At 49.2% G+C, this 19403-nt stretch overlaps 1 protein-coding gene across 1 annotated transcript in view; it reads left to right on the top strand.

Moving 5' to 3' along the window:
* The window catches only part of AFG2A (AFG2 AAA ATPase homolog A), a 2695729-nt gene that overhangs the window by 528268 nt on the left and 2148058 nt on the right, over positions 1-19403 (top strand). The window contains exon 7 of the mRNA XM_069631126.1: positions 2599-2655. Coding sequence (XP_069487227.1) covers positions 2599-2655 — 57 coding nt within the window. The remainder of the gene's footprint in view (positions 1-2598; positions 2656-19403) is intronic.

Raw genomic sequence — 19403 nt, 5'->3', positions numbered from 1 at the left:
GGTTCAGGGGAGCCTGTTGTCCATCCTCCTAGCTTGCGGACTTTCTCCATTGTGCTACTAGTAAACAAGCAGTAATTCGAGCTCGCTCACGGACCGTAAAGTCCAAACCGAATTTGAGGCTGGTGGTCCTGAAAATATGTTTGTGGACCGTCAAATCCAAACCCATTTTTAGAAGGTCTACTTGTAACTGGAACTGCTTCCCCTCAGGCACTGGCATTGCTTTTCGCTTTAGGGAGAATGGTGTTGCCATTGGGGGTGGGGTGGGAGATTTGTATCTCCTATAGGTGTTGCATCACACAGCAGATGGCTTCCTCAACCCAAGAATCTGCCAAGCCCCCTCCTCGGAGCTCCAAGCAGATGACTTTGTCACAGTCCCTATATGTGACTATCCCCATGCACTGTAACTTTCTGATGATTAGTACTCTTTCTGAGTCAGATATAGATGAATCCGTACTTTCGAGTCCAGGAAGATAGACAGTTCTGTTTTGTATATCAACACAGCCTTGTTAGGCAACCTGAGGAGATATATAGCGCTGGATTATGTTTTTTGTAGGTAAGTGGGATTTTTGGCAGATCGACAAAACATGTGACTCCAGAAGTGAAGGTTTCAACTTTTTTTAAATTGTTTTTATTACAAATAGGAAGTGTTCTGATAAATGCCTATGGGGATCTAGGGTTTTATCTAAACCAGAACTGTGATTCCCGCTAGGTTTTACACAACATTGCCAGCTTGAGTTAAAGAATGAAGTGTCAGGGGTTCTCTGTCTCAGGGAATCTGGTCTCCCCATCTTCTCTTAGCACATCACAGTATCAAAATAATGCCCATGTGCGTCTTTGCCCCAGGTTCTCGTCACAGTAATATAGTACCCAGGTTGCTATTTGTAATCCACACCAGAAGGGGTAGTGCGTGGTCCATGCCTCAATTCACTATAAAGGTTATGATACCCTTCTGCCAGCATAGGTGAGAGAATCAACACATTTTTCCACTGCTGTAAGCTTTTTAGCCCTAGTCAGGATCTTCAAAGAGGTCCAACTCAGAGGACCGTCCCTGAGCAAGTTAAATGGAAGCCATATCCTTGCCGTATCCTTGCCTTGACCCTTCATAGGTCTTTGGCCTAAATCTCTGGCCATCTGTCAGCCTTCAGGTGCAAGGTCATATATGTGCCTTCTGGGCTTCTGCTTGCTTCTCTAAGCGTTTCCCCCTCCCTGGCTTCCTTCGCTCCAACTCTGCTCTCCATTGCTGCCATATGAGCTCTCCAGTACCTCTCCAAGCTTTCTCTGGTTTCTTTCTCTAGCCTTATATAGACCTTTCCTCCAGCTACTCTTTTCTCTTTCTTATTGGGCCATCAAGATGTTATTATGTGTGGAACTTCCAAGTTGCTGGGGATGTTTGTCATTTTGACTTCCCTCTTTTGCTGTACATCCATGGCTCAGTGAGATCATAAAATGCCTGACGACGGAAGTCCTGTTCCGGCCGCTTCACAATCCCATGTGTATCCAAAGCGCTACCTGAACTCTAGATCTCCTTCCTGCCCCTTCTCCACTCATCGATTTGTTGGCTTTCATGGGTTGCTCCCAACCTTCTAATCTTACAGGCAGTTTTAGTAGTTCCGTAGTACAAGGGTCCTGGATTGCTAATGGGGCCCGGCATGTGCACTCTGTAGCTTCCCTTTTCTAGCCAGTGCTGGCTTGTATTAAGTGCTGGCTTGTTTCAAGTACTGGATCTTTCTCATCCCACTTGACCCGTTCCAGACATGTAGTCTGAAGGACACTTTCCTGTTGATTCACAGGTTTCCATTGATGCTAAAATCCGTGGGAGAGTGTAGAGCTTTGATCCTCAACCTTCACTCTCTAATCTTAGATGTACACCTAGGTTTCTTGTGATGACATCAATGCCAAAGCCTATTGTATTGTTTTGCGGTCTGCACTTCGCTGGTGATTTGGCACAGTATAAAAGCCTAATAACATCATATCACCATCATTCTAGCTCTAAGAAGGCACTGCGATGATGCTGCACACAGCAATCTTTTGTCCAGGGACTGGTAACATAACATGTTGTGTGGTCATTACAAAAATCCAGAAAAGTGTGTTTAAAATTGTAGTCCCCAAAAGGAGAAGAAACGTATTGGCAATATTTGAAAAGTCTGTTATTAATAATAGTACACTATATGGACTAGAAAGAGAATTTTTAACTACCTACAGGACCGTTCTTGTGTGGTTATTCTTTCTGAGGCGACAAAAAAGTTGGGGCGCCACAAGGAGCAGATATGTTAAGGTTACTCATGTGAGTTGACCATATTTGATGTTTTTTTTCTTTCTTCACAATAACTTCTTGTAATCGTTTTGTAAACAAAGGTAAACTAGAAGGCCTTGCAACACATTATTTTGCTGTCTGTTATTTTCATTCCCCAAACTGCCCAGTGTCTGTCTTGAACTTTTTTCTGCCTCATCGATGTATCCTTCTTTTAGCAACTGCTGTACATATGTTCCATTTAGGCATGGAGTTTTTTCATATACTGCATACTCTACATTCCAGTATCTCCAGTTGCAAGTAATGTGAGATTTATATCTGATTTGTATATCGTTTATGTCCTGTAGGTTTTATGGCGAAACAGAAGCAAGGTTGCGACAGATTTTTGCAGAAGCCTCATTGCGGTAAAATACATTTGTTTACAACTGAGATTATACAATACTTTATGGTGGTTTAATCATTTAAATGTTGCGTTTACAATTCATGATATAAATTGCACTTTGGATTACCTATGTGAAACCGTGGCTTTTTAGAAATGTGTTTATTTATATTATCTTTTTTTGATACCACAACCTGTCCTCTTTGTGTTCAGTTGATGTTATTCTATTATCCAGGACAGACCTCTTGTCTGTAGAGTTGTAGATTCAAAATCTAAAATTTCATTAACAGTCCAAACTACATTTTCATTTCTTTACTGGAACGGGCCAAACTCCCAAAAGTCATTTTTTAAAACCTCATATTTTCTTCTTCCTTTTTTTATAGGGCATTCCCCTATGCAGCCAGATTGGTTACTATAATTATTTAATGAGTTACAGTAAATGAGTAGTTTATTAACTTGTCAGTTGCCAAAAAATAATTTGAAAATTATGATTACATTTGTGTGCTGGAAGATGATGGTTGTAGCTGCTGATAGCTAGAAAACAAACATATTATTTTTCAAAGATGACATATTCAGAGAAGCGTTGATTGTAATGCCCATTTTTCCTACCCGTCATTGTTTTACTAATTAAGTCAATGCTGTCTGCCATGGGCATTCATTTATAGGTCACTAAATACCAGGCTTGACTCAAACTATCAGATATACATTGGAGGCTTAAGATAGTCATGCTTCGAGGGGATTGGGTCCTCTGACGTATTCCATATCTATGACAGGTAATCACCACAGCATCCCGCGTCGATGACGTCGTCCTCGAGGGCCTCCGTCGAGCCGACGTCACCGGATGTTAGAAGTAGGATGCACAACGCCCGTAGCCTCAGTTCTGTTTTTTCCACGAATGTGTTCGCTTCGGAGATCTCGGTGCGCCTCGGTTCTTCTGAGTTATTCCATCGGTTCTTCGAACCTGTTTGTTAAGATTTCCTGATGTCTTCGCCGTCTTCTACCCTGCGGCCGGGTTTCAAGAAGTGTCGGGACTGCGGTTCCAAGATGTCGCTGACGGACCCGCACAATGCCTGCCTCTGGTGCCTCGGTGAGGACCACGCCACGGACGATTGTGACGATTGCCAGTCATAACTTCGAAGGCCTTGCCGGAGCATAAGAAGCTTTCTGTCGGTAAGGTGTCAAAACCCTGGAAGTCGAAATCCACTGGGCTTTCGACAAATGATCGAGGGGCGACTCTCTGCATCGTCGGCGTAAGTCCAGGGGGGGGTCTCGGTCCCGGAGTGGGTCCCGCCATTCCTCTGCCTCTTTCAGGCACTCATGGAAGCGGCGTCACCGGCCGCCTTCCCTGTCCCCGTCCGAGGACTCCGACCGTCGGCGGGTTGCTTATCCCAACAAGCATTCCTCTCCTGCGGAATGGGATTAATTTAGTAAGGAGATGATGGCGATTTTTCAGTCGCAGGGCTCCGTTCCGTCCGTGCCGTTGAAAGACTCCGGCAGGGAATGCGCTAGAGCCACCGTTCGCACGCCTTCAGGCTCGAGCGGTCAGCGCGATCACCAGGAACCTTCGAGGTCCTGGTGGGACAAGGTGGATCGCTCTAGCCATGCCTGCTCCAGGTTCTGGTCCTCGACGCCATCGAGACCGTCGGATCCTGTGAGGTCTTCGAAGAAGATGTCGACGCCTTCGGCACCAAGACCGTCGAAGGACTCTCTCGGGGCTCTGCCTCCGAGGAAGCCATCGGCGCCGAAGCTGTCGAAGGACACGGTCGGGGCTCCGCCCTTGAGACCTGTATCGAAGCCATCGGTGCCATGCTCGACGCCGATTCCGTGGGCGCCCTCGACGCCTTTCGAGGAGGATTTCTCAGAGGTACTCCGGAGACCGGTGGAAACTCAGAGGAAGGCTCTTGCCAAGTCTAAACACATGCCTTTTTCTGTGCCCTCATCCAGGGATTTATTCCAGCCTCTTGACTATATTTCTGAGGTGGATGAAGGGTTTGTTGAAGGTCTGGTTCCTGAGGAGGTTCCTGATGACCTGTTATCTGGTCATAGCCAGTTAGAACACCTGCGTCAGTCTTTGCACGATGCCAGTGGTCTGGATACCTCCCCGGAGGTTGAGTTTGGCAGGCCTGAGCCGGGTACGCATGCTGAATCCTCGTACCGGCGCCCCATGTCGAGGGTGAAGAAGTGCTTGGGGTGGTCTGCGCCACCAGGGAATTTTCTGCAGGATGACCTGACAGACATCTTGGACCATGGTCCACCAACTGACCCGTTACTGCCATTCCATATGGCCTTGCAAAGAAGGGTGGCAGCGGCTTGGACAGCTCCGGAGAGTCTCCCGGCAGTGGGCAAGTCTTTGCCGAAAAAATACCGTCCTGCCAGTAGCGACCCCAGCTATTTTACTACGCACCCCACTCCGGAGAGTTTGGTGGTGCAGGCGGCTACTGCCCCAGCAAAACAGGCATCGTACCCTACCATCCCTCCTGATAGGGACGACAAGCGATTTGATGGCTGGGCGAAGAAAGTGTTTTCTTCAGAGGGTATGGGCAGGCAGCCAACTCTGTGTGTGCCTTAGCACGTTTCACTCATACTCTGTGGAATTGTCTCTTTGGCGGCTGAACATATTCCCGAAAGGGAGGAACGGGATGGCTTTCTTGCTCTTGTTCAGGATGTCAAGGATGCCATGTGTGAATCCGTTCAGTCTGGTCTGGACATGCCGATTGTGTTAGCCGGTCCATGGCGGCGAGCACCGTAATGCGCAGATTGCATAGTTGCGGAAGTCGGGGTTTGCTCCTGATGTGTAGGCCTGGCTTCTCATCATGCCCTTTGATAGTGAACATCTTTTTGGCAGCAAGGCTGACAAGAGCCTTGAGAGGTTGCAGACCTCCAAAGCTGCAGCAACCTCGTTGGCAAGTCGTTGGATGCTGCAGTTTGCCAACCTCCGCCTTTTCGTCCTAGGGGACAGCAATGGAGGGGAGGTTTGTTTCGATACTACTCTTCCTTTGATAGATTGAGAGGGGCTGCAAGTCAAAGGGGCCACCGTAGGAGTGCCAGAGGTGGAAAACAAGGTACTCGAGGTGCCAAGGCCGCTCGGGCAGTTGCCTCTTTACCCTCAGGCAATGCCGCAGCCGCTTCAGCTCAGTCATGAGGCCAAGTCCCATGGTTCGTCGGTTGGGGGAAGGCTGGCGCAGCTGCTTGTAGAATGGCGTGCCATGACTTCAGATGTGTGGGTTCTGGAGATCATAGCCCACGGCTAATGTATTAATGTCTTCCCTTCCGGCAGAGGCCTGACGACAATCCACCAGGGAATCTCTCTTTGAAGAGTCCGGATCCGCTCCTTGCGCAGGAAATCAAGTCCCTGCTGGAGAAAGGCGCCATAGAACTGGTGCCTGTCGAGGAGAGGAACAAAGGATGGTATTCCCCTTATTTTTTGATTTCGAAGAAAGACGGGGGATTGAGACCCATCATGGACTTGCGTGGTTTAAACAAGCTCCTCAGGAAGGACAAGTTCAAGAAGGTTACTCTCTCTCAAGTCCTCCAGGCCCTTCAACTTCAGGACTGGTTGGTGTCTTTCGACCTCAAGGACGCTTACTTTCATGTGCCGATCCATCCCAGCACAAGAAGTACCAGAGGTTCACGGTTGGCGACTCGCACTTTCAGTTTCCGATCCTGCCGTTCGGATTGACCTCCGCCCCAAGGGTTTTCACCAAGCTCATGGTGATGGTGGCAGCGTATCTCAGGAAAGGGGGGATTCATGTCTACCCCTACCTGGACAATTGGCTGATCAGGGCTGTCATGATGCCAACCCCCGGGGACCCAGACCAGGTCCAGCAACCCCGGAAGCAGGCATCAAGTTATTTTGGGCAAGCCCAAAAACCCCTGCTAGGGGCTGTTTGGGTGCGGTCCTGGCCAGGCTCATATGGAGAGTCAGTCCTGGCTCTATAGGCGCCAGGCTCGTAGAACTTACCTGATGCAGACCATGCTGCAAGCTTACCTGATGCAGACCATGCTGCAAGAGCTCCAAGCCAAATGAGGCTTGGAAGGGACTATTTTACCTAGGGACTATTTTTTTACTCGGGCGGGGCTGGGGAGGAATACTTACCTGGGACTACTTTGGAGGCTATTTAAACCACGCCTGAAGAGCAGCACACGCTTCGCGTTATTCTGCATCCAGCAGCGTAACGCTCACTGTGCCTGCAAGTCTGCACCCGGTCTTCTGCCACGCCCGCCTCGAGTTTGGAGGTCCTAGAAAAAGGGAGAAAGAAGGAGAAAAGGTTAGAACAAGAGCAATACCTTTGATCCTTAAATGAATACCCGATCCATCGCGCCTTCGAGATGGAAGAAAGAAGTTATTTTATGCGCTTCGCCTCGCCTGCTGCAGCGCAGCGCTGAACTCAACGGCCTTCGCAGCATCTTCACATTCCACCGCATCCTCCTGCATGTTCCTGCCGCCTTCCGGCACCTAAGGAGTAGACAAGAACAGCAAGGTGAGCCAAGGGAATACACAGAGGAATATTAGTAACCCCCCAATAGACTTGCCTGATTTTACCACCGGGGGTACTATTCCTCTTCACGGGTCGGCGCAGCTTCCACTGCATCTTCGCCAAACCCCGGCCCCTAAGGGGAAACAAAAGGACAGCAAGGTGAAACAAAGGGACTATCAAGGGGAACCCTCCTCACCACATTAGACTTACCTGATTGTACCGCCGGAGGTATTATTCCTCGAGACTTCATACTTTCTCTGTGTCTGAATAAGGGAGAAAGCAACAGGTTACATATTGACATTACTTATCGAACCGTGTTGGAAATACAAATCCTTACCAGAATATTACCGGTTGCCACGAGGAACTCTTCACTAGGGTCAAGCTGCAATCTGCAAGGAATCGGACAAGAGTGAAAGTCAGGCATTTGAACTCTTAAGAACTACATACTTTTCGGAGTCAATATTGTTCTGGAACTCACCAATTCCTTCGAGCCAGTGAAGCAACTGGTTATCAACGCGCCCCTGCGCTCAATGCAGGATGGAGAGCTCATCTTTTCAAACCATCAGAAGAATATTCCTACGGGCCAAGCAAACAAAGCTAGGTGGGCCAGTCCAGTCCGTCATCTCGGCCCTACGCGTCACATTGGTGGAGACCGCAGCTGTCCAGTTCAGATCGACGCCTCTGTGGGAGCCAGGTGAGCGTAACAGAACACGAAGCCTACCCACAAATTCCCACCCGGGCGTTATGGATACCTCAGAGACTGACCAATTGGCCCAATTACTAGGGGAATTGAGGGCTGAAGTGCATTCCGCCCGTCAAGAAACCAATGCTCTTAGGAGAGAACTGATTTTGTCAAAGGAGCAAACTGATGACCTTGCTAGGCAACTATTGCAAAGCCAGGCTTGGTTCCGGGGGAAATTCAGCTCCTGTGTTATCGGGTAACCGTGTGCAAATAAACCTACCAGGAAATATTCCATTAGCTCCACCCGAACGCTTTGCCGGAGATCCCAAAAGGTTTGCCGTGTTTATGAACCAATGCCGCTTTCACTTTTTATGCAGACCTGGAGCCTTCCCAAACGATCAAGCCAAGGTAGCCTTTGTATTGTCATATCTCAGCGGCAGTGCAGCTGATTGGTCAATTCCACTAGTTACTCAGGATGACCCAATTCTTCGGGATTTTCAGGGCTTTGAAACGAGCATGGAAAGAGTATTTGCCCGGCACTCCCAAGGACAGGCCCTGGATAAAGAACTTTTGTCCCTACGACAGGGTAACCAGGAACTTCTATCCTACATCGCAACCTTTAATAGGTTGATAGTGGAAACTGGATGGCCGGAGGTAAAACGAATCACGTTATTTCATCGAGGGCTTCGAGGAGAACTCAAGGATGTCTTGGCTCAAGTCGTGAATCCACCTCAAGACTGCGCTGAATATATTGACTTAGTGGTTCAGTTAGATCACAGACTTCAGAACAGAAAGGCTGATCGAGCCAAGTTTGAGAATTGGGTGTTGGTCAAAACCCACGCTAACCCCAAAGGAGCAGATGCTTCAGAACCCATGCAAATCGGAGGGGTTAAAGGACCCTTAACCCAGAAGGAAAGAGAAAGGAGACGTCAAATGCAATTGTCTATATTGTGGAACTTCTGGGAATTTTCTACGGGATTGCCCTGTAAAGCCACCCAAGAAGATGGTAGGACCTGCTGATAAAAGCTATATGGAGTCAGACTCGGGAAACGACCACTCCCGACAAGCGTAAAGGTCCGCTTGCCGAGCTTGAAGAAGGATACTCAGACCTCGCATTTCATCATACCAATGGTCCTCGTAGATCCAGGGCAGCCATCGCGTATGCACACAGTAAGGGCATACATTAATTGCGGGGCCATAGGAAACTATGTGGACTATGAATTGGCTTCCAGGATGAATCTACCTCTCTGCCGAAAAACCACCTCAGATGTCATCAACCACAGTCGATGGAACTGAAATTGCCTCTGGGCCTGTAACTCATTCCACCGCCGCAGAGATGACACTATTGGGTCAGGATGGGCATCAAGAGACTATTGTGTTTGATCTAATCAAAGCCCCACAGTTCCAAATAATACTGGGGATACCTTGGTTGGAAACACATAATCCTTGTATTGATTGGCGAGAGAAGAGAAGAACCTTCCCGGATTGTGCACAAACCTGTTACCCAAAGAAAAATCAGAACGCAGGCCTGGCCACAGTGACCACAGCAGTCATGCAACTACCTCCAGAATACCAAGAATTCCAGGATGTCTTCCAAAAAGAACAGGCAAACACCTTACCTCTTCACAGATCGTACGATTGTCAAATCGATCTCATACCCGGTGCCGGATTTATGCCCTTACGGAACCTGAGAACCTTCACCTACGACAATACTTAGACCAGTACCTTGCCAATGGCTTTATTCGCTCATCCAAGTCCCCTGCATCTTCAGCTTTGTTCTTCGTGCCCAAAAAGGAAGGTGACCTCAGAATGTGCATAGACTACCGCGCATTGAACCAGATAACTATTAAGAACCGATACCCATTTCCTCTGATCCCTGAACTACTAGACCAAGTGAAGGACGCTTGTATATACACTAAATGAGATCTCCGGGGGGCATACCATCTGGTACGTGTAAAAGAGGGCGACGAATGGAAGACTGCTTTTCGCACTAAGTATGGGTTATTCGAATAGCAGGTGATGCCTTTCGGGTTGTGCAATGCATCAGCAGCCTTCCAATACTTCATGAACGATGTCCTTCGTGAACTCATTGACGTTTGTGTTGTCCTATATATCGATGATATTCTAGTATACTCCTCTTCAGAATCTGACCATGTGAAGCATGTCCGAGCAGTCCTTGAGAAATTGCACCAGCACAAACTATATGCAAAACTAGAAAAATGCGTTTTTCATGCCACAGAAGTTGAATTTCTTGGGTTTATCCTGACCCCAAAGGGAGCCCGAATGGACTCATGAAAGGTGGACGCAATCCTTAAGTGGCCATCACCAAGTTCAGTTAAAGGAGTACAAAGCATGCTCGGCTTTGCCAATTTCTACCGCAGATTCATCCCAGATTTTTCGTCGTACATCCCATCACAGCACTCCTGCGAAAAAATAAACGCTTTATGTGGACTGAAGAAGCTGAAAATGCCTTCCAAGAGCTGAAAGCGAAATTCACGTCTGCACCTGTATTAAAGCACCCGCGCCCTGACCTTCCATATATAGTGGAAACTGATGCATCCACTCTAGCCATGGGAGCTGTCCTGTCTCAAAAGGACCCTGAAACTGGCCAGCTTCACCCAGTAGCATTTTGGTCCAGAAAGTTCTCGGCACCCGAGTTAAACTCTGCGGTTACCGACAAGGAGTTATTAGCCATTAAATCTGCCTTCAAGGCTTGGCGGCACTATCTTCTTGGTGCCAGGCATACCATTACTGTGATCAGCGATCACCGGAACTTATAGTATTTAAAAACAGCCAAGGCCCAATCGTCATGTCAACTCCGATGGGCATTGTTCTTTGCCGAGTTCGATTTTGTGATAACCTATCGACCAGGTTGTAAGAATGGTAAAGCAGACCCCTTATCCCAGAAGTGAACCCTGAACCAGTACCTATAATTTCCGAACAAAGGATTCTTGGCATGACTACTCTACAGACACTAGAGGACATTCAGGTAAAGATCCAGCAACTCTTTGATCCTACAGCCCTGCAGGACTGGGTAAAGAAAGGCCCAGACTACTCTGTCACCAATGATCTGCCTTATTACCAAGGGCGGCTATTTCTGCCACCCAAGGAACTACAAGAGCTAGTCATTTCCCGTTATCATGATACCCTAATGGAGGGGCACCCGGGCATTGCAAAAACTGAAGCTAAAATTAAAAGACAATTCTGGTGGCCCACCTGGCAAAAGGATATTAAATCTTTTGTGATGTCTTGTGGCATTTGCGCCCAAAACAAAAGTCAAAAGAAAAAACCAGCTGGACTCTTACAACCTTTAGACATTCCGCCTACACCATGGCACACCTTATCGTTGGACTTTATTACTGATCTACCTCCTTGTAATGGATTTAACACCATTCTAGTTATTGTGGATCTTTTTTCCAAGATGGCCCACTTCATTCCTTTAAAAGGATTACCTTCAGCCTCAATCCTGGCCAAAGAATTCCTCAAAAACATTGTTTGCATACATGGATTTCCGTCCGTGTTGGTCTCTGACCGGGGCAGTCAATTCATTTAACATTTTTGGAAGAAATGTTGTCAATTGGTTGAAATCGACGTGAGATTATCGACCAGTCACCACCCCCAGACCGATGGTCAAACGGAGAGGACCAACCAGAATCTTGAACAATACCTGCGTTGTATGTTACATCAAACTGAGAGTAATTGGAAGGACATTCTTTGGATCGCAGAATATGCATACAATAATTCAGTACATTCTGGAACTGGACAAAGCCCCTTTTATACCCTATATGGGCACCATCCTCGAACCTCAGACCTTGACTCACCCCAACACTTAGAAATGCCCGCAGTGGACCATCTACACGCTACGATTACACAAGCCTTTAGGGAGGCAACTGCACATTTAAAACAAGCGAAGGAGAAATGTAAGAAAGATGCTGATCGGCATAGAAGTGATACTCCACTGTACCAGATAAGGGATCAAGTATGGTTGGCCACAAAACACATACCTCTCAAGAGAACGCAGATATTTGGGACCTTACTCTATTAAGGCCATTATCAACCCGGTGGCCGTGAAGTTGGACTTACCTGCTAATATGCGAATTCACCCCGTCTTTCATGTGTCACTTTTGAAGCCAGTGCAACCAGGGACAAGACTAACCAAGCCACCAGACCCCATTGTTATAGACGGGGAACCCGAATTTGAGGTTAAAAACATCCTGGACTCCAAGATGGTGAAGTCAAAACTTTTTTATTTAATCGACTGGAAAGGTTACGGACCACAGGAAAGGTCTTGGGAACCTAGTGACCATGTGCATGCACCTCGATTGGTGAAAAGATTCCACCGAAATTTCCCAGACAAACCAAAACCACGGGGGAAGAACGACTTTAGGCGGGGCCTTAGGGGGGATTGCTGTCATGATGCCTACCCCCGGAGATCCAGACCAGGTCCACCAACCCCCGAAAGCAGGCATCAAGTTATTTTGGGCAAGCCCAAAAACCCCTGCTAGGGGCTGTTTGGGTGCGGTCCTGGCGCCTATGGTGCCAGGCTCATATGGCGAGTCAGTCCTGGCGCTATAGGCGCCAGGCTCATAGCGTAGAACTTACCTGATGCAGACCATGCTGCAAGCTTACCTGATGCAGACCATGCTGCAAGAGCTCCAAGCCAAATGAGGCTTGGGAGGGACTATTTTACCTAGGGGCTATTTTTTTAATCGGGCGGGGCTGGGGAGGAATACTTACCTGGGACTACTTTGGAGGCTATTTAAACCACGCCCGAAGAGCAGCACACGCTTCGTGTTATTCTGCATCCAGCAGCGTAACGCTCACCGTGCCTGCAAGTTTGCATCCAGTCTTCTGCCACGCCCGCCTCGAGTTTGGACCTCCTAGAAAAAGGGAGAAAGGAGGAGAAAAGGTTAGAACAAGAGCAATACCTTTGATCCTTACCTGAATTCCCGATCCATCGCGCCTTCGAGCTGGAAGAAAGAAGTTATTTTATGCACGTCGCCTCGTCTGCTGCAGCGCCGCGCTGAACTCACCGGCCTTCGCAGCATCTTCACATTTCACCGCATCCTCCTGTATGTTCCCGCCGCATTCCGGCACCTAAGGAGTAGACAAGAACAGCAAGGTGAGCTAAGGGAATACACAGAGGAATATTTGTAACCCCCCCATAGACTTACCTGATTTTACCACCGGGGGTACTATTCCTCTTCACGGGTCGGCGCAGCTTCCACTGCATCTTCGCCGAACCCCGGCCCCTAAGGGGAAACAAAAGGACAGCGAGGTGAAACAAAGGTACTATCAAGGGAAACCCTCCTCACCACATTAGACTTACCTGATTTTACCTCCAGAGGTATTATTCCCGAGACTTCATACTTTCTCTCAGTGCCTGAATGAGGGAGAAAGCAACAGGTTACATATTGACATTATTTATCGAACTGTGTTGGAAATACAAATCCTTACCAGAATATTACCGGTTGCCACGAGGAACTCTTCACTAGGGTCAAGCTGCAATCTGCAAGGAATCGGACAAGAGTGAAGGTCAGGCATTTGAACTCTTACTTTTCGGAGTCAATATTGTTCTGGAACTCGCCAATTCCGTCGAGCCAGTGAAGCAACTGGTTATCAACGCACCCCTGCGCTCAATGCAGGATGGAGAGCTCATCTTCTCAAACCATCAGAAGAATATTCCTACGGGCCAAGCAAACAAAGCTAGGTGGGCCAGTCCATCCGTCATCTCGGCCCTACGCGTCACATTGGTGGAGACCGCAGCTGTCCAGTTCAGATCGACGCCTCTGTGGGAGCCAGGTGAGCGTAACAAGGGCGTGCTCTCCGGAGCTAGTCCTGGATCATCTGTCAGTCACCTGCCACCCCCTTCACAGGCTGGGCTTCTCCCTCAGCTTAAAGAAGTCCCACTTGACACCAACCCAGCGGCTCCAGTACATCGGAGCAGTGCTTGACACATCCCTGGGGCAGTGTTTCCCTCCCCAGGTGAGGGCTCATCGCATTCTGCAGATGGTGCACAAGTTTCAACATGCCCAGAGTCTCCCGGCTTTAGAGTTCTTGAGGTTGCTCGGCCTCATGGCATCCTGCATTCTTTTGGTGCCAGAGGCTCGTCTGCGGATGAGATCTCTGCAGTGGGCTCTCAAGATGCAGTGGTCAGTGTCCTCCGGCAGGATGTCGGACCCAGTTCAGGTGCCGCGCTCGGTCGCCCAGGACCTTCTGTGGTGGGCCGTCAAAGGTAATCTGATAAAAGGGGCTCCATTTTGGCTACCCTGGCCGGAGGTGACGATCGTGACAGACGCATCCCTCACGGGATGGGGAGCTCATGCCAACGAGCTGACAGTCAGCGGTCGTTGGTCTCCGTCGGAGTCCAGGCTCCATATCAGTCTGTTGGAGCTGAGGGCCGTCAGGCTTGCCCTGAATGCTTTTCTGCCGACTGTGCGAGGGAAGAATGTCCTGATTCTGACAGACAACACAGTGCCCATGCACTACCTCAACAAAAAGGGGGGGCAGGGTCACTTCCTCTGAGCAGGGAGGCGATGCAGCTCTGGTTCTGGGCCATCCAGCAGGAAATTTTGATCTCGGCAGTTCATCTGGCCGTAGACGAAAACGAGACAGCGGATGCGCTCAGCAGGCAGAGCGCGATCCCTCACGAGTGGGAGCTGGCTCTGCAGATTCTCTTGGAGATCTTCTTCTTTGGAGGAGCCCACAAGTGGATCTCTTCGCCTCCAGTGTCGACCGGAAGTGCGACAGGTTCTGCTCGCGGGAATTTCCTCGAAGAGGAGTCTTAGGGGACGCGTTCGTGGTGGAGTGGTCCTTCCCACTGCTGTACGCGTTTCCTCCAGTCCTCGTCATCCCGCAAGTGCTGCGGAGGTTACAGAGGTTCGGTTCCCAGATGATCCTCATTGCTCTCGCATGGACCCGGAGGACGTGGTACCCGGACCTTCTCGACTTGTGCATCTGCCCTCCACGCCGTCTTCCCTACCGAGACGATCTGCTCTCACGAGAGGGGGTCTTTTTCTCCATCCAGAGGTAAGATCCCTCAACCTTCACGCTTGGCTTCTGAAAGGTTGAGGTATAAGGATTAGGACCTCCCTGAAGACGTGATGGAGGTGTTGCTTTCAGCCAGACAGCCTGCAACAAAGTCCCTGTACCGTTGCCATTGGAGAAAGTTCTGCGACTGGTGCAGGGTTAAGAATGTGCATCCTTTCCACAACGCTGTCCGACCATGCCCCCTTGATTATAACCCTGAAAGTGAAGGGCAGACCCCCGGGACTGTGGAAATGGTACTATCCCACCGCGCTCTTTAAAGATCAAGTTCTGGTCCGAGAGATCAAAGAGGAAAACAAACATTTCTTCGCGGAGAACCCATTAGCGTACACAACACCCCAGGTTAGGTGAGACGCCTTTAAGGCGACCCTGAGAGGAGCGATAATAGCACTTAAAGCAAGAAGGGACAGAGAATTAAGAGTAGAGGAGGCACGCCTGGAGGAAGCACTCAGGGGGTAACCGCAAAAATGGGAATAAATCAGGCCCCGGCTACCAAAAGGGAGTACAGGGCGATTTGGGCCCAGCTGGACCTGATCCAGACTCGAGCTGCTGAACGAAGCCTATTGTGTCTCAGGCAGAAATATTATATTAAAGGTAATAAGGCAGACCAACTGCTCTTGAGAATGCTTAGAAAGGACCAGAAGGAGAAGACGATATTGAAAATTAAGGTGGAGGGAGGGAGCACCAGCACTAAAAATGAGGACATCTTAAGGGAATTTGCCCGATTCTATTCCACGCTGTATGCATCCGATACCCCGGCGCAGTCCTCCCAACTAGAGTACCTAGACAGGGTTAAATTGCCCCATATAACTCAAGAAGAGATGGAAACACTTGAAAGGGATATTACAGAGGATGAGGTCAGGGAGGCCATCGGAGCTCTACCTAATCTTAAGTCAACGGGCCCGGATGGCTGTGTGGCGGAATTCTACAAACTGCATAGGGAAACCCTCATCCCCATTCTGACCCAGCTCTTTAATCAAATAGGGCGGGATAGCGCAATCACGGGAACAATGGAGGAGGCGAAAGTTGCCCTCATTCATAAAAAGGGCAAGGACCCAACCAAGTGCACCTCCTACCACCCCATAGCTTTAATCAATGTTGATTATAAAATACATGCCAAGATCCTAGCAAAAAGATTAGATCATTTGCTCCCGAACCTAGTCCTCCCGGATCAGTCGGGATTTGTCAGAGGTAGACAAACCACAGACAATGTCAGACGGCTGGCCCACTTAATAGAGAAAGCCCACAAGAAAGGAGTCCCCGCTCTCCTGATGGCAATTGACGCAGAGAAGGCGTTCGATCGGGTGGAGCAAGGATTCCTCTTCGCAACCATGGTCAGGATGGGTTTTGGCCCCAAATTTATGGACATTATTAGAGCCAATTATAGACATCCCAACCTCAGACTAGCCGTGAACCGACAACTGTCAGAACCGGTGCTAGTCGAGAGGGGCACTAAGCAGGCATGCCCTCTGTCCCCAATTTTGTATGCCTTCCATCTGGAACGATTCCTTGAAGCGGTGCGTTCCAACCCACTCATAACTGGCATTCCCTTCGCAGGGGAAGTGCACAAAATTGCAGCCTTCGCTGATGATATACTTTCATTGACCCTCCTGAGCACTGCGATTCCTGCAGGGGAAGCTGAATTAGTTCATTTTGGTAGCGTGGCGGGCCTGAAAATAAATGCTTCTAAAACAGAAATTCTCAACTTCACAATCCCGATCCGAGAAGCCCACTCCTTAAAGCATACCTCTCCCTATAGATGGATGGAGCATTCTCTCACCTATCTGGGAGTAAAATTGACGACAAATGTGGAACATTTGTATCAGGCGAACTATCCACGCCTCCTGGAGGAGTTAAAGAGTAAGATAATTGACTGGGGGCCCTTAGCGATTTCTTGGCTAGGTCGTATCAACACCTTAAAAATGACTGTACGCCCAAAGCTCTTGTATCACTTTGCTGCCTTGCCGGCGCACGTCCCTTCAGCCTTCTTCAGGTCACTGAACAAAATTGTTAGTAGGTTCGTGTGGGCCATTAAGTCCCCAAGGATAGCGGCCAGGGTGATGAGAGCTCCCACTGACCGCGGGGGCCTGGGATCACCCGACTTCATGGGGTACTATAGGGCGGCTCAGCTGAAGGTTCTCTGGGATTGGCAAAGAGACAACCAGGGGAAGATATGGAGGCCCATGGACAGGGCGGTCCTGGGGGAGGACCTTGAAGGGGTCTTGTGGAAGCTGAAACAGGACAGGCCGTCTCGGTTGTATAGTAGTGCAATTCTAGCCCTGGTAGCCAATACCTGGGATGAGGCAGTGCAACAAGCCCACCTAACGTCGCACCCATTGCCCTTTATCCCATTATTTAATAATCCACAGTTCGCTCCTGGCCGTAACACGTCTGCTTTTCAAAGCTGGCATGAAGGAGGGTGCAGGATGGTACGGGACATGTTCGAGGGGGGGCAGATAAAGCAGCTCGAACAGTGTAAGACAGACTTCGCGCTAGACGAAAAGGAAAGGTACCGATACTGTCAGCTTAGACATTGGCTCACCCATCCCACCATAAAGCACAATGCAACTCGACAACAAACCCCCTTTGATTTCTCAGCAGGGATTCGGGGGACAAGCATCTGATCACAGCCATATATAAGCACATGAAAGCAGGAGAGGACCCTCCACTGCTGGTCTATGTGAAGAACTGGGAACTAGCTATCGGGTCCGCCATTGAAGGCGACGACTGGAGTTGGTTATGGAAGCAAATACCAAAGCTAACAAGATCACTTCAAATAAGGGAGATGTGGATGAAGCTGCTCACCCAATGGCACGTGACCCCCTCCAAACTCCACAAAATGTACCCTGTGGTATCCCCTCTTTGCTGGAGAGAATGCGGTACAGTGGGAACTTGGGAGCACATATGGTGGGAGTGCCTAAAACTTGACTTATTGGGCGGGGATATGGGATGCACTCAAACAGGTTTTGGGACTTAATTACGGGGGGAACAAAGGGCTGGCGATACTGGGCTTGGGGGGGGGGGGTCCCTAGCATCGATGAAGTCTAATGCGGGCCGCAAGCTTTACGCAGTAATGATGATGGCGGCTACTGTGGTCCTAGCTCGCAGATGTAAAGCGAAGGACCCGCCGCAGGACCACGAGTGGGTGGCAAAGATGTGGTCATTGCTGGCGCTGGAATGGCTTACTTACTCACTACAGGGACACTACCTGAGCTGCAGGTCGGACTGGGACTCACTACTCGATCTAGTGGATGGTACAAGGCAGCGGTGGTGCCAGCGGAGCATGCGACTCTTGGCTATAATAAAAGCCTCTGATGAAGAAGACACATGAAGGGGCAGGTCAAGTCAGTTCAGATGAACCAATAAGGGCTCGGTGGAGTGTGGGGGGCAGGTCGGACAACCTTTGGAGAAGCACTGCAACACTGGACTCTCGAATCCTGGGTCGGGGAGCGGGGAGGGAGTTGGGGGAGTTGGGGTGTTCGTTACATGCATTGTTTTGTTTACTTTATGAAAATGTCAATAAAAACCAAGTTGAAAAAAAAAGAATGTGGATCCTTTTTCGTGTGACATTCCTGTGGTTCTGTCTTTTTTGCTTTCTTTAGCCCACAAGGGCCTGAAAGGGGGTACCATTAAAGGTTACCTGGTGGCCCTGTCCATTTTTAAGCGCTCGTCTGAGGAGTGTTCTTATTTCAAAATTCCTTTAAAGGCATGGTCTAGTAAAATCTTTTATTGTCCCTACGGGTCGGCCATGTTTTTTTAAACCTAAGTGGCTCGATTTTAGAAAACTTTCCTATGGACCTTACCCGAGTTTTCGTCCATTAAACGCACGCGAAAACAGGCACCAGGGCGCCGCCATTTTGTGATAATCCTATCATTTCCCCCATCGCCCTGGCTGACCTGCTTTTGCGGCACTAAATTATATCCCCCGCCCCTGAGCCTGTCATCAGCAGACTCGTACCGCCCATTTCCCAACGCCAAAGCACGTCTTGTGTCAACATTCGCTGCGCTTCAGCTAATGACGTGTCGCCATGGAAATGGCAGGACGCCTCTTTCCTCAATAAGTATAAACAGACCGTTTCACAACACAAAGCAGCAGATTTTCGATTCCATTCCCCTCTCTGTGTTAGAGTATTTTGTGACTCGTTTCTGTGCTCTGGTCAGCTACCTTCGCCGCTTGTAGCCCGTGTGAACACCTGTACCATCTCGGTAAATTATTTTACTTTGTTTACCACACAATGGCTACAATAATGCCCTACATGTACGAGCCCGAGTATACCGAGGAGGAACTACTGGAAATGGAAGCACGCAAAAACGATGGGGATTCGGACGCCAGTTGGCAGGACGAATCAACAGATTAAGAGCCTGGGCCTAGTCGCATGGACGGCGTCTCCACCTGGTGCACATGCAATCGGTGCGAGCTAATGCCAACCGAGGAGGAGAACTGCTGCTGCCGAGAAAACTCTGGATGCCTGGCCTACATTTCGGAAGGCAAGCCACGACCGCAATGCATCGCCGAGCTGCCAGACTTCAGGGCAGCCTGCCTCACACGGGCCGTGTTGAGGATAA

The sequence above is a fragment of the Ambystoma mexicanum genome, chromosome 6q, assembly GCF_040938575.1.
Source record: "Ambystoma mexicanum isolate Mex_15411 chromosome 6q, UKY_AmexF1_1, whole genome shotgun sequence".
Lineage (NCBI taxonomy): Eukaryota > Metazoa > Chordata > Amphibia > Caudata > Ambystomatidae > Ambystoma > Ambystoma mexicanum.
The sequence above is the reverse complement of the archived record's forward strand: the minus strand, read 5'-3'. Positions and strand labels throughout refer to the sequence as shown.